General features: G+C 46.6%; 2 protein-coding genes across 4 annotated transcripts in view; one reads left to right on the forward strand and one right to left on the reverse strand.

The window, feature by feature from the left end:
* LOC105701196 (peripheral plasma membrane protein CASK) overlaps positions 1-13,245 on the forward strand; it is a 236,047-nt gene that overhangs the window by 8,535 nt on the left and 214,267 nt on the right. For all 3 annotated transcript variants that reach the window (XM_012427725.1, XM_012427726.1, XM_012427727.1), the window contains exon 2: positions 13,082-13,194. In XM_012427725.1, coding sequence (XP_012283148.1) covers positions 13,082-13,194 — 113 coding nt within the window. The remainder of the gene's footprint in view (positions 1-13,081; positions 13,195-13,245) is intronic.
* Positions 4,003-7,053, reverse strand: LOC111673945. Its single transcript, XM_023432276.1, has 2 exons — positions 6,996-7,053; positions 4,003-6,547 (listed from the first exon to the last, which is right to left on the reverse strand). The coding sequence occupies exons 1-2, from the start codon at positions 7,048-7,050 to the stop codon at positions 5,394-5,396; spliced, it is 1,209 nt and encodes a 402-aa protein (XP_023288044.1). The 5' UTR covers positions 7,051-7,053; the 3' UTR covers positions 4,003-5,393.

Consider the following 13,245-nt stretch of genomic DNA (forward strand, 5'->3'; position numbering starts at 1 on the left):
AACGATTTCTCATTGACTGTTCAAGTGGACAATGAGGAAAAACACGTCCTCCAATTGCACGGAAAGAAGTATCGCATATTTATAAGTGCAGGGAGTATCTTGTTTAAAAATCATCGAAGCGACGAAACGAGTGGTACGGGGGTTAAATAATTGGTAAAATAATAAAGTAGAAAGGAAGGACCGAAGTCATCGGTCGTCGATACGATGAACTGGCTGGAATTTCATGATAGTTGTCTAGGGTCTTTTCAAACGGCATCTAGGGGACTGTGGATGCGCATTTTATTTTGGGATTTGGATCATGATCGTGCACTGATTAGATACGTATGAAAGAGTGGAATCTCATGGTGATGTGGGTAAACGTATTCACGGGCACGATCTTCGAACCGTTTGCCTTCTATAACTTATTTGCTTGGTTTGAGTCGACGTCGTTACTTCTTTTCTGCACTTTATCGATCGCGGAAGGCCTTTCAATTTCAATTCAGAATGCCCTGGTCGTTCGGTGAATTTGAGACTGCCTTATTTCCCTCTCTTTAATTCAGGATCATTTATTGACGAACTAGGAAGAAGTTGAAGAAATTGACCGTGCCTTTTATTCCCTTCAAGAGATATTTCAACATTGTAGTCGCAGGGTGGGAAGCCCAAAATTATTGCCAAATGTCGAGTTAAATCTCTTAAGCCTCACTTGGCATGCCGGGTACGCGTTTCCGTTTCGGGTACACACATTCGTTAAACATCGTAAAGCAGGTTTGCGACGTGCAACGCATTTCGACATGGTCACATTTGATAGGGCGGTCGTCGATCGCGCGAAGAGGACGGACGTGGGTGAATTTAAATCGTCTTTGAAGCGTTTTCGACTCATCCTTCACTCCAATTACTCCGACGCGTATCACGGCCTGGAAGGACATTTCGTAACAATGTTTCACCGCTAAATTCTGCCGTACTCGCACTCTCGATCCAACTTTCTGGGGTCTTGTCGAAAATCGCGTCGACCTCGCCGAAGCCGTTTCTCGTGTCGCGTCAATAATTATCGACGGTGCATTTATACACTTTAATTGATTCTCTCTTGTCCTTCGCGACCGCGTGCACCCGCTCCAAATAAATTTGGCAAGCCCGATGGATTTGGCCCGGCCTCGGGTAGCAATACCTATCGCCCTCGTTGCGCAAAATCCTGTTTACGCTGCAATCGCTTTAAATTTGCCCTGCACTACCTCCGGAGGCGCTTTACGCGATTGGCCTTTAGACTCGTTAATACGGTGATTGAGATACTCATCTTTATACGTGGCGTGCTTTGAATGCCCGGCTCCTCTTTTCTTCCTTTCTTCAATGAATTGGAGTTAAGTGACCCGGGTCATCGTTCACGTGATCGCCCGACGTGTCTCGATGAAAGGTTGCAGTTCCTCTATTGAGAGTCATTGCTCCGATATCTGCTCCGATTAAGATTCCATGACACCCGGACCCGGTAGTTCGTCATTTTGTTGCTCTCACGCTGTCACTTTTTTCTCTCGTACGAATACTACATTTTGGTTGGATCAGCTGATTCAATTCTTTTTTACAAAATGCACGACAAGTATTTCGTACAATCTTCATGATTTTAAATTGGAGTTAGACGCGACATCGAGTATTTTCTCATCAGGAAGACCTGGGCTAATTTAGCATTTGTCATTTTTTAATCGTATACTTAGAGGGTTTTAAAATCATTAGAACTCTGGAGTGGAGAAATGGTGGGTGGTTAACGGCCAATGAATGGGATTTTTTTTTTTCATCGAGAGAAAAATGCCTCCTGTGATATTGTGGCATACCCTCTGATGAATCTTCCTATATTGTTCCAGTGCCAGGACCTTTTAAGACTCTTGCCTGAATTTCTCATTTTCTTGTTTCCCTCTCGTGTATGCCTGTATTCCTTTCTTTTTAGTATCACATCGGAGATTTATCGTAACCATTGCCCCGGAAGAACTGCTCGTTTTCGTCGCGATGTCCTATTATTTTCCCTATATTCCGCTTTCAATTTCTTTTAGTGACGGTCTTTCAATAACCTGTTATCCGTCTCGTACCTTTATTCCGTTGTCAGATTTGATAGCCAATCTCCTCGCGTCTTTTCTTATCCTACCTCGGTTTATCTTCCGCAAAACAAATCGAGTGCCCTAGTCTTTGTCAGTATGACCTACATTATTCACCCAACTTATTTAACGTATATACGCTGTAACCGGCAATGCTCGAGAAAGAGGATTCTTCTCCAAATGGGAAGAATTAAAATTTCTTTCCGGTCTTTTGTAGAATTTTTGTTACAGCGCCGATCGCGGTATCTCCGTTCGATTCATTTAAGTAAAACGCGTGAAGTGCAAATTAAATCGATCGAGCACACATTTTAGGCAAATCAACGGGAATGCAGGTCATCTTTGGTATATGTTTCCTCGTATTTTTCGAAGATACGGCATTATACTATTATCAATAACAAGATTCTTACCTTCGTTACATTCTGACGAATTTCATTAGAGAACGACAATGTATATTTATTTTGCAGGCTTGCTAAACTATGTCGCCCTTTTAATCCGAGTCCGACGTGGCACGTTAGACGTCCACCGGCCTTGACAGATCTCTGATTCAGGAGAGGTGGCTTTATGAAAGAGCCGGCCGACGTTGAAGTAAATCAAAGCTTTGAAGTGTCCGCCTGGGTAATTCGCGCAAACCGAGTTCATTTTACTCGATGTCAAAAGTTTAAGTATTTTCTCGCTCCGCGACCCTAGCCGCTTAAGTACTTTTCATGCGTCGCTTTTGTTCCTCGGCAACTCGAGTACAAATTCTTCGAGTTCCTCGCCGACCGAGGATGCGGTTATTAAAACAGCCAGGCGGAAGTAACGCCGTAACCTCCTATTCAGGGAGGAATTAAAAAAGAAAGTACAACGCGCATCTAGACGGTTTTTCTTGAAGGAAAGGAAAAGAAATAAAAAAAGAGAAATAAAAAAGGGAAAAAACCGCACGCTGCGACTCCCAACGGCGCGTATTTTCCCTCGTTAGTATGGCGGAAAATCGATCTCAATTTAATTATTGGAATATGGAGAAAAGAGAGAAAAAAAAAGAAATACGTACATAGTTTTGGTTAATTTATAAGCACACCCGTGCCCGGGGTACATGTAAATTACTTTGGAATTTCATCGGCTGAAATTACATTTCACGGGGTAGCTCGAAGGGAATTTATTTTCTGCCGTTGATGGAATGGGCCCGAAGAGACCGTTTCCTCGGGAACAACTCATTTTAGGACGAGGGAAATTCTTCCTCTTCTTCTCTTCCGCCCTCCCCCCTTCCCTGTGTATTGAGTTTCAGAAGTCTTCCGCCGCGCGGACTACTACTCATAATAACTCATTTACTCCAGAGACAATGGCCCCATTGTACGTTTTCTAAGTATCCGTTTGGAGTTCGGCCAAACTCCACGTGAGATACGAGACACCACCACGTTCACGTGGTGTTAACTCCGCAATAGGCCATGCACGGTAATATTAAGTTACTGCGTGTAATGCTATATGTTGTCACTCGAAAAAGTTGGGTCGATCCTCGAACCGGCATGGAACATTATGTCGCGTGCTTCGTTACGAGTTCCGGATTCAGGCGTAACCCTGTGATAAGAGGACCCCGCCCATCCTGCGAGTGATAATGCGACCTCAAATTAATGAACGCGGGATGTCAAAGGGAAGGAAGTCATTTGCGAGGACTCGGTACAGAGGCGGACGAGAGAATTCACCCTGGCACGGAAAAAGGAAGACTCCACTCTATCAGTCATCGTTTATACGATTAAAAACGAGCGTAGAAATATTACACGTATATTCACCACGGTTGCGCTTTGTAATAATCCCTAACACAAAATTCAGTGAACCAAAGAAATATTCCGTTGATTGACGCCAAAGAAGCATTTTATTAATTCAAAGAATTACATTTGACTCGAATAAGCTCAGATTGTCATAATTAAAATTGTTACAAAGAAACGTTGCATCCAATTTATTCGAGTTTCAATGCAATAATTATTTTTTAAATTATCAAGATATTTTTTTGAATCAATAATATTCTCTTCTGAGTGTAGGATACGTCGTTAGTTTTACCTCGGGTAGAAATTCAAGGGACTTGCTGGGTTTTTGTATATAACCCGAATTTACGGATTCGATCCCCCCGTGGAGGATCTATTAGCACATTCTGAATTTTATGAAAATATTATAGAAATATGGAGTCCGCGTATGCTGATCTTCGCTGACACCTTCCAGCGTGGACTTTTCGGAAGAATTCGCATCGTTTCTCCTCTCTATTTACGTAATATCATGCGAATACATTCGGTCCACTGTACCTTGGGTAGAGCCCCGGCCGTGATTTATGATTAATAGCGCCATTTTTATTACTGTCACCGTCGACGAGTATTTTCTATTCCGAGGGTTCATTTCGCACGACTTCGGGTGGCAGCAGGCTACGCGACGAGGCCAAAGGAAGGACAAGAGAGAGATGTAGAGGCGAGTGAGAAAAGGAGGCGAGCTTTATGATGGAGTCGTGGAAATTCAATTCCGCGGGCCACGTTGACAAGAGTAAGCGCCCTCTCTATCGATCGGCGAGAAAACTCGCGGCATTAAGTTCCGAAGTATAATTTAAGCGGTTCTTGCAGCGGAGCGGTCGGCGCTCCGATACTTTGGCATCGTAATTTTCAAGAAGTCCTGCTCGAGCTCCGATGCACTCCGCCCGAGGCTTTCGGGCCACTTTATAAGGAAAACTAGCCCTGGGAGGTCCCGAAACGACGATAACTCAAACGGCACCTGACGAAAGTGCGGCGGGCATCGGCCAACTCGCGGCGGCGGCCATATTTAAAACACCTGTGCGCGGCCCATTATCCAAATATGCAAAATTCACGGATTTTCCTGTCGACGGGTGCTAAGACCGTGCATATCCTATTTCGGAGCGGTAACGTTACACCGGGAGTGAGATATCGTCCTGAATTCAATGAATGTTAAAGCGGAATCAGCCGTTCATTTCCATTTCGGGTCGTAATTAATTCCGCGGGATCGCCCTGGCAATTATCGTCCTTTCGTATCTGCTCCGGTTTGAAAAAGTAGGGCTGTTTCTTAAACCGGGTTTCGCTGGTCTTAATCTAGACCGTAAATATCGTAACGCTCCCTGCACCGTTTAAGCGCACATCGGTCACCGGTTGACCGTAATCCGGATCGTAAATATTGTAATTCTAATGCACTGTCCGTTGTTATGTACGCTCCGTGTCGGCTGTACTCTGGATCTTGGAGCTCCAGACCGGGGTCTAGCAGGAACGCGAGACAAAGTTTTATAAGGGCACGTTCGTCGCATCCCACATCCCCGGGCGAGGGTTTCGATCGCTCCGAATTTCTGTTTCCTGGCCGTATTCCCCTTCGTCAGACAAGGATATCGGTTACCGGGAGCCTGGGAACGGTGGGGACCGCGGCACGTAGGTCGTCCACGGTGCACACATACGAAATGCCCATGGCGACGTCCATGGGGTCCCAGGAGAGCCAACGGAACTTGCGGCCGATATCCTCGCAGATAAAGTAATCTTCCGTGAGCGACGTGACGTAGGGATCGTTGACGCCCACGAAGGCGGTGGCCCTTTCGGAAATCGGGTCGTGGATGATCTTCCAGAAGAACTTGGGCACCGGAAAGGCCCTCTTCCCGTTGCTCGCGTAGAAGTACAACAGCTGAGGGCGCCCGTTCACGTCGGGCAAGGTGGACTGACCATGGACCCCCGTGTATACCTCTAGGTCTAGCTGACGATCGCTCGCAAAGGCCCTCACGTCCTGCTCCAGCATCATCCAGTTGCCTCCGTTGAAGGTCTGCCATTGTGGGGCGGAGTTCAGATACCAAAACGTCGTCCACTGTGCGGCGCCGTAGACGAAGTCCGTCTTGGCTGTGAGGTGTCCCCTGGAAAAGTAGTAATTGGTAGTCTTGCTCACGTAGAAGTTCCCCAATTCCGTGGAATTGAGGATCTTGCTCAAGGTGTCGATCTGAGACGCCCTGCGGTACTGGTTGTCGAGGTCGTGGTCGTCGTAGAAGTCCCCGTGGCTCCAAGAGGTCCTTGGGTAGCCTTTTTGGCTGCCCAAGATGGACTTGGTCATCGAGAACCTCGCGTAGTAGGTGACGTAGGTCTCATCGTCCCGGCAGATTTCCATGGTGCGCAGGAACCCTTTCGGCAGGTCGAACCCCACTTCCACCTGCGTGTATTTGCCTAGGCACTTCGACCCCGTCACCCTGGCTTCTCCTTTGGTCTTCTTCGAGCACCTCAGGCTGGAGAACTCCAATCGATCGGCGTTCACCTCGAAGGTCTTGTCTCCGAGGCAGATGGCCTTGACATCCGCGGTGCGGTTGGATCCGACGTTCACCAGGTAGTTGTTCTTCCCAGGACACTCCAGGTGAAGGGGCTCACCCGATGGGATCCTCAGGGTGCCTCTTCCGTCAACCGGGTACAGGAACGCGGGGCGAGCCGAGGACCCGTCCAGCACCAGAGGTTGAGGATCACCGAGGTCGCTGTTTATCGACACGACGCAGTCGCCCTCTGGGAGACAGAGGGAATTTCATTAAGACGCAAGTGGAGACCCCTTAATCGCGTTAGCTACGTTTCTGGAGGGCCTCCTCCACCCGGGGCGAGCGGTATTTTGAACCCCCGCCTAAGGATGTTTGTTCTCATTTTTGTCGGAACCGAACGCCCGATGTCTGGGGATTCTTAACCAAAGGGTCGGAAAATAACGAGTCTACCTTTTGCCGAGCACTGAATTTTTCCTTTCAAGTGGAAGGACTTCGATAGTATTTACTAGTCTCGATGTTAAGCAAGAAATGACATCGTCGTACTTCATCCTCTCCGTACAATTCTTATTCCGTCGGCACCTGCGCTATCAAAGTTCCATCCTCCTTTTTGGTGCACTTCTTTAAGTCTATCCTCCTACTTCGCCCTTCTTATTTTTTTTTCTTCTTCTTCAAATGAATAATGTCGCCAAGAAACTTACTCGGGATGACTGCGCCGTCCACCAGGGCGACAGCTGTCAGGATAAGAACCACCATCAACATTTTCAGTCTGGAAGCCGCCGATCTGTCCTTTCTCCGCGGAGTAGCTCATTTATAAGGCCGATCGAGCAGCCGATAGCTGACAATCAGGGTGTTTGTGTTAGTTATTTTAGCGATTGCACTACCGAACTCGATGTGTGAGATATTCCCGTATCTATGACGGGCATCGGACGTTATCGAGGAACCCGGAGGTGCAATCCGGATCACGTGCGTCCCGATGCGTGCCGGCCGAACATAGCGCATCCCCTGATGGAGGCCGAAGACTCCGTCGAGCTTTTCGACGTTTTCGTGAACTCTCTTGGCGAGTGCCAGGATCGGGTAAAACGCTGAAAGCTTTCCTCCAGTCGTTTTTTTTCCTTTTTTTTCTTTGCGTTTCCCCGCTCGCGCCTTTCCTCGACTACAATGCTCGGTTACTACTGCGAAAGTAGAGGCGCGTCTGCACGCGGAAGAGACGCTCGCGTTTTCCGAGACGCGTCGCCGAACTCCACTCTCCCTCGAAGGATGACGTGCTCGGGTTAGAGACTTATTTCCTGGATTTTTCCTGCGACTGCTAATGTAATTGCCTCTATTTTTTCTGGATTTTTAGCGCCACCTGTAAGGCGGGAAAAGTCTGCAGGGAAAATTGAGGCTTAACAGTGAACATGGAAAAAGGGTTGACGCGCTTTGGACCTTATTGACGATGTCGATTTTATTTTTTCGAAGGACGTAAATGTCGTTTTTTTTGTGAAATGGTATTTTATGTGAAAATAGAAATAAGACGCCGTAGATATTTGTGGTTCGGGTACGCTTGAGTTGGAATTAAAATTTGATTAAGGGATTTTTAAATCAAGGACGCGAGAAGCGTCTTTTTATCACGAGGCGAAAATCCGACATTTCTGGGAGGCGTATGCCTTTAAAAAGGTACTTTCATTTCGGTAACGCGACCCTCGTTTCACGTTTCAAGAGGAGAGTTTGAAAAACTTCAGCAATTACACAGGGTATCCCAAATTAAATATACCGAATCGTGAAAGGTGGACATTTTGCGAAAACACTTTGTCGCTGTTAAATGTAATTAAATTTATATATTTCACTGTTAAGTGAATCGCAAATACCGCCTCATCGCATTTTATCAATTTAATTACATGGGCATTAATTATGTTTAGTGTAACGCTGCGAGAATTTATTTGTTGACATTTAAACAATTTTGGTAACGATTTACCACGCCACCATGGTAAAATCAGATATTCTAGGAAAAATCTAGTGGTATTGTGTGGCATACAACGGAGGATAAAATAAAATTCCTCGTTCCGATTGAAAACATGCTCGCTGCAACAAATTCAATCCCTCATTTTGATTAGAAGGGAGGAAAGAATGGGACACTGATTGCGAGCAGTATTTCACTTCTACAGTCACTGTCCCATTTGGAAAACGTAATATTCGGGTAAATGCATTACCATTTTTTTTCTTCAGAATGTGCGCAGTTGATAGCCATTTGTTACGTCTTTGCAATGCGGGAAAAAGTGGACCTTGAGTTTCCCGATTTCCATGGGCCAAAACCGACGTGCATTTGGAGTCACGTGTACCCAGGAAATGCGGAAAATATTTTTTTTTTCTGTTTGCACAACGTAGACAGTAACGAATGCGAACGAACGTTTTCGTTTGCAAGCGCTCGCGCTCGTTGACAAAGCGATACATGAAAGACTTGCAAATATTTCCTCGCGATCGGATTAAAATTGCAAAGTTTCTTCAACGAGCGTAAACTGTTAAAAAGCTGCGAAATTCATCGAACTCGCCAATAAATATCACCGATAAATGGAGCCTGGTCGGAACTGCAAAATTACTCGAAGACGCGAAGTAGGAATTAGAAAGGAAATTAACTGGACGTCACTTAACTCCATTTCGTTTTTTCTTTTTTTGCCGACAGTTCACACAGTGTGCAAAGTGCATAAAGGGCTTCATTTTCATTTCGGTTCTTTGTCGCGCTGGAGACGTGGCTTCGAAAAGTGTGAACACCAAGTCTGGGAATTCGCGGTGATTAAACGTAATTATCTGCAATTACAATTTTAAATTTCATACATGACGGCCGGCGTAATTTGTCCTTCGTTTAAATTAAACTCGCAGTAATAACAAAGAGGAGCACTACCACAGGGGGAATTTGAAAACGCTTGAAACGAGTCTTGAAGGACCGGCGGAGTAACGATGGTAGGTGGGTATTGAGCGAATATTCAGGTCCAACGTGTATTCAGTGGTCCAAGTGGTACTCAACACGTACTTCAACACGTACTTCCCTCTCCAAAATGGTACCTTTCTGTACGACCTGTAATAATCTTCCCATCCCGAGTACATTTGCGACGAGCGGAGGAGCTCTGCCAGCAAAAGAGGATATAACGATAGGACGTCGCTTCGATATTTACGCTTACGAAGACGTTTATCCTTGCCGATAGAAGATACAGAAAAAAATTCATAAGTAAAATATCAAACGGACGGTGACAACTGAATACCTCCGATTGCGAAAGGAAACGACGTAACAAGAAGATACGAGAGTGGCAGACGATATCCGAACTAATTTCCCTTATCGTTTATTATCGGAACGCGCAGTCGTGGGCATGGCAACCTTACGGTAACGTTTTACTAATTCCAGCTACTTGTCTTGCCCTGCCAATGAATAAACATTTATTCTTTACGGAAGCCACTTGCAAAGTGCAAACGGTGCTACGTGAAATGAGTCTAGATCCGCCTTTGGTAGTCCGGAAAGGTCGAAAAAGTCCCGAGTAACGCGGTTTTACCTACTTCCGCCGTATATCCGGGGAAGCTCGATAGTACCTTGGCTTGATCCCTCGCTCGCGGGGAAATAATCAACGTCGATTCCGGGCCTGAGGAGTTTTTCCCGGGAGTCGAGGGACTATCGGGGCAAGTCGGACGGAACGACCGGTCGTATATTCCGTCCGCTTCGAGGTGCTCCGACTCGGCTAGGAGGAAGTCAAGGAACGTAGGGCGAGAGAGGACTCCACGGACCCCAGGGGGTCGAAAATAGGAGGGGGCAGAGAGAAACCATCAGCGATATTTCATCGGGTTAGGTGAACCTCCGAGGCAGCGAGTGCAATCGTCAAGCGTTATTTATTTCTGGGCTTCGTCGGCGGTCCCATTTAGCCGGCTCGATTCTCGTTAGTTCCCTCGACCAGGACGGGTCCGACATCGGTGGTTACAGGCTCGTCGTGTCCTCGGATCTCCAATAATATGGAAACAACGGGCCGCATGCAAGCCGAGCTAATATTCGGCTGCATACGGCCTGCACTTACGAACGCGGCTGATGCACACAGGCCGGATCAGGCCGATATGCGGCCCGATTGCGGCCCGATATGCGGTAACGGGAAACGTCCAATCCGGCGAATCTGAGGTTCGCCCTACCTGTACCTTCTCCACGACCGACCTAATTCGCAGCTGGCGAGATCGGTCGAGGTCTGCTCGTGTACAAGGTTGGTCAAGATGTCGAGGCATCGCTCGGTCGGATTGGATCTCCTCTTGGTGGAGTATACGCGTTCCAATCGTGGCTCTCCGAATAGCTCGCCAAAACTGGAGCCTGGTACGTGATATGAAAAACAGTATTATTTCATTTATATCATTCGAAAATTCTACCCTCTGCCGATCGTGGCCGTTCATGGCGGACGATCTTGGATTCGTGGGAAAAAAATGGGTAACGCTTTACTGTGGAGGATGAATTAGGCACGTGATATTAAGAGACCGTGTTTTTTAAATTTTCTAAAATTTTCTAATGATTTATTTTGGGGTGGCGACTGGTTTCGCGGTCGCATAAGTGATTTCTCTACTGGGAGCTTTTAACGCTGTGGATTTTCTCGGTCTGTTCTCTATCGAACATCGTAGGCGCCGTACATCGTTAATGGGATACCTCTAATCCGGCAAATTTAAGGTTTCGCCCTACCGATCCTACCACCTTCGCGATTGAGGTTTCGCAATTAACGGAATTAGTCTGCGTCTGGGCGTGTATAGCGTGAGACAAGCCACTGAAACTCCCTGGACTTAAATTGAATCTCGCACGGGTCCGCGAATAATCGGATTACGATCATTGTGATCAGCGACGGAACGAACTTACGGGCAACTCGTTTCGGAACGACTTCGTTCGTTCTCGGACTTTACGCTTCACTTGACGCAATATTTATTTCCCACGTCGCTATACGGTGGAATAACGATAAACATAAAATATAAAAATATAAAAAATCATAAAATATAAAAAATCTTCTTTTCTTTTTTTTTTTATGTGCCAGAATAATTCTTTCTCCTCCTTCAGACATTGATGCAGTCAATTCACGGTTTATGGAAGCTTCAACTATGTGCTTTGTGAATAACGTGGGAGAAGACACCGAAACACGGTGGACGTAAATTGAATTTATCCATAATCTGCGTATAATCGATTTACAGTAATTGCGGCTGACAATTGAATAGACTCATCGGTATTTAATCCAACAAACTGTGAGCTGTTTTGGATCCACTTGATGGAGCTTTGAAATTTCATTTCGTGATGGGATATCGGCCGATTCGATTCTATTTCTGCGCTATTAATTCTCGTGTAATGAACGCGTTAGATACGGTATACGGGTGATAGATGTTCTTTGCCCGTCGATTGCAACCCGATATATGGACATAAGGTTAAAGGAAAATCCCATCAATCCCGCGAATTTGCAATTTCACCCTACCCGATGGCGCTATGCATTTGCTTTTTTAATATAACGCGGTTGGAAATCTGATTTCTCCATTTTCAAAACGGCGTGAATCTGTTCAGAATCGGCCGAAATTGCTAATGAACTAAATTCGGGTTTATTCAGTTGGAGAATGAAATACGAGACATTGGAATATTTTCCATTGACATCCTGATATCAATATTGATGGCACGGAAGCCCGTTTCTCCCTGGACGACGAAAATTCCTGTACATATAGTATAATTGAGGGAAACAGTATATTAAGAAGTAGCCGTTCACTTTTTTTATTTTTTTTTAAGTACATACGTAGACCCTCCGCCCTAAACTCACGGCTTGAATCGGCGTGAAATCAATTTATGATAACCGTACGGAACCGATTGAACGTGCCTCCACTTTAAGGTACAACGATCCGTTTGATCCTGGTAGACGTCCAATTTGCGGATGCATCCTGTGCCTAATTAAATCGTTTAATAGGTAGGTCCCTTAACCGATCTTCAAAGTCCTTCCGCCGGATACTTAACTAGACAAATTGTTATCAATTTCCAAAGTACTTGGCAAAATCTCATCGAAATATGGGAGACCACAGCTCTAACGAGGTTCCCGATCGAAACGGGATGAGATTATTCAGATGCGGCCTCGATTGAGACGTCCCGGTCCGCGCCGAGTCCCTCTGGACCTCGATCGATTGACAATCATTTTGGCGATCGACCGATCGAGTCGCGGATTTCGTCGGGCAGGGTGTCGGCCGACTTGGTCTTCGTTGGATCGTCTCTGGCTACGTATCGGGCATGGGAATCGAGGGAGAGGAACACCCAGTCGGAAATGCACGGCGCACTATTGTGCTCCGAGCTCTCTCCCGAGGGAACTCCGGAAACGGGGCTTTTAATTCAGGAAACATTGCCCGTACGCCGGCATGGATCGGGCCGAGATAGCGATATATCTGGACGGGAGTTGCGAGCGATGGACCGCGGCCTCCGCACGTTTCTGCCAATTCCTGTCGCGGAACGGGACCGGGCATCCCTGCGGAATGTTTGCAACGCGCTTCCCCGTGCTATTTGCAAACGCGTCAAACGATAATTGAGCCTTGAGACGATAACCTCGCGCCCGAGACTCGTAGACGCTGATAAAACCCCTCGACCGAGGCGCCATTTTGGTTGGATTTGCATCTGGGATTTGTCCGCCTGGGTAGTGAATGTTGGGTGATCGGAGAGGACTTCGTTACTCTTGGATTCTCCTTCTTAGGTGAAGTCTTTGAGGAAGAGTCGAAGGGTAGCGGAGGCCGATCGAGGTCTAATGACGGCGGTAATTACCGATGGCTCTTGGCATTGTTGCAGGGGGCCATTCAGTGTCGTGAGGAAGTGCATTCACCGGCAGACTGGGCAGACCTTCGCCGTAAAAATCGTCGATGTGGCGAAGTTTACCTCCAGTCCCGGATTGAGCACCGCCGGTGAGTATTCCCGGCTTCCCCATTAATTTCCGACGGCTGCCGCGCGAAACA

The sequence above is a fragment of the Orussus abietinus genome, unplaced genomic scaffold (genome assembly GCF_000612105.2).
Source record: "Orussus abietinus isolate OABI.00-Male unplaced genomic scaffold, Oabi_2.0 scaffold28, whole genome shotgun sequence".
In the NCBI taxonomy this organism is placed as follows: Eukaryota; Metazoa; Arthropoda; class Insecta; order Hymenoptera; family Orussidae; genus Orussus; species Orussus abietinus.

Excerpts from the sequence above, each read along its gene's own strand:
- LOC111673945 (XM_023432276.1), bottom strand. The coding sequence starts at position 7,050 with ATGGTGGTTCTTATCCTGACAGCTGTCGCCCTGGTGGACGGCGCAGTC. Across the intron at positions 6,548-6,995 it reads GGACGGCGCAGTCATCCCGA|AGGGCGACTGCGTCGTGTCG; the intron begins GTAAGTTTCTTG and ends TCTGTCTCCCAG.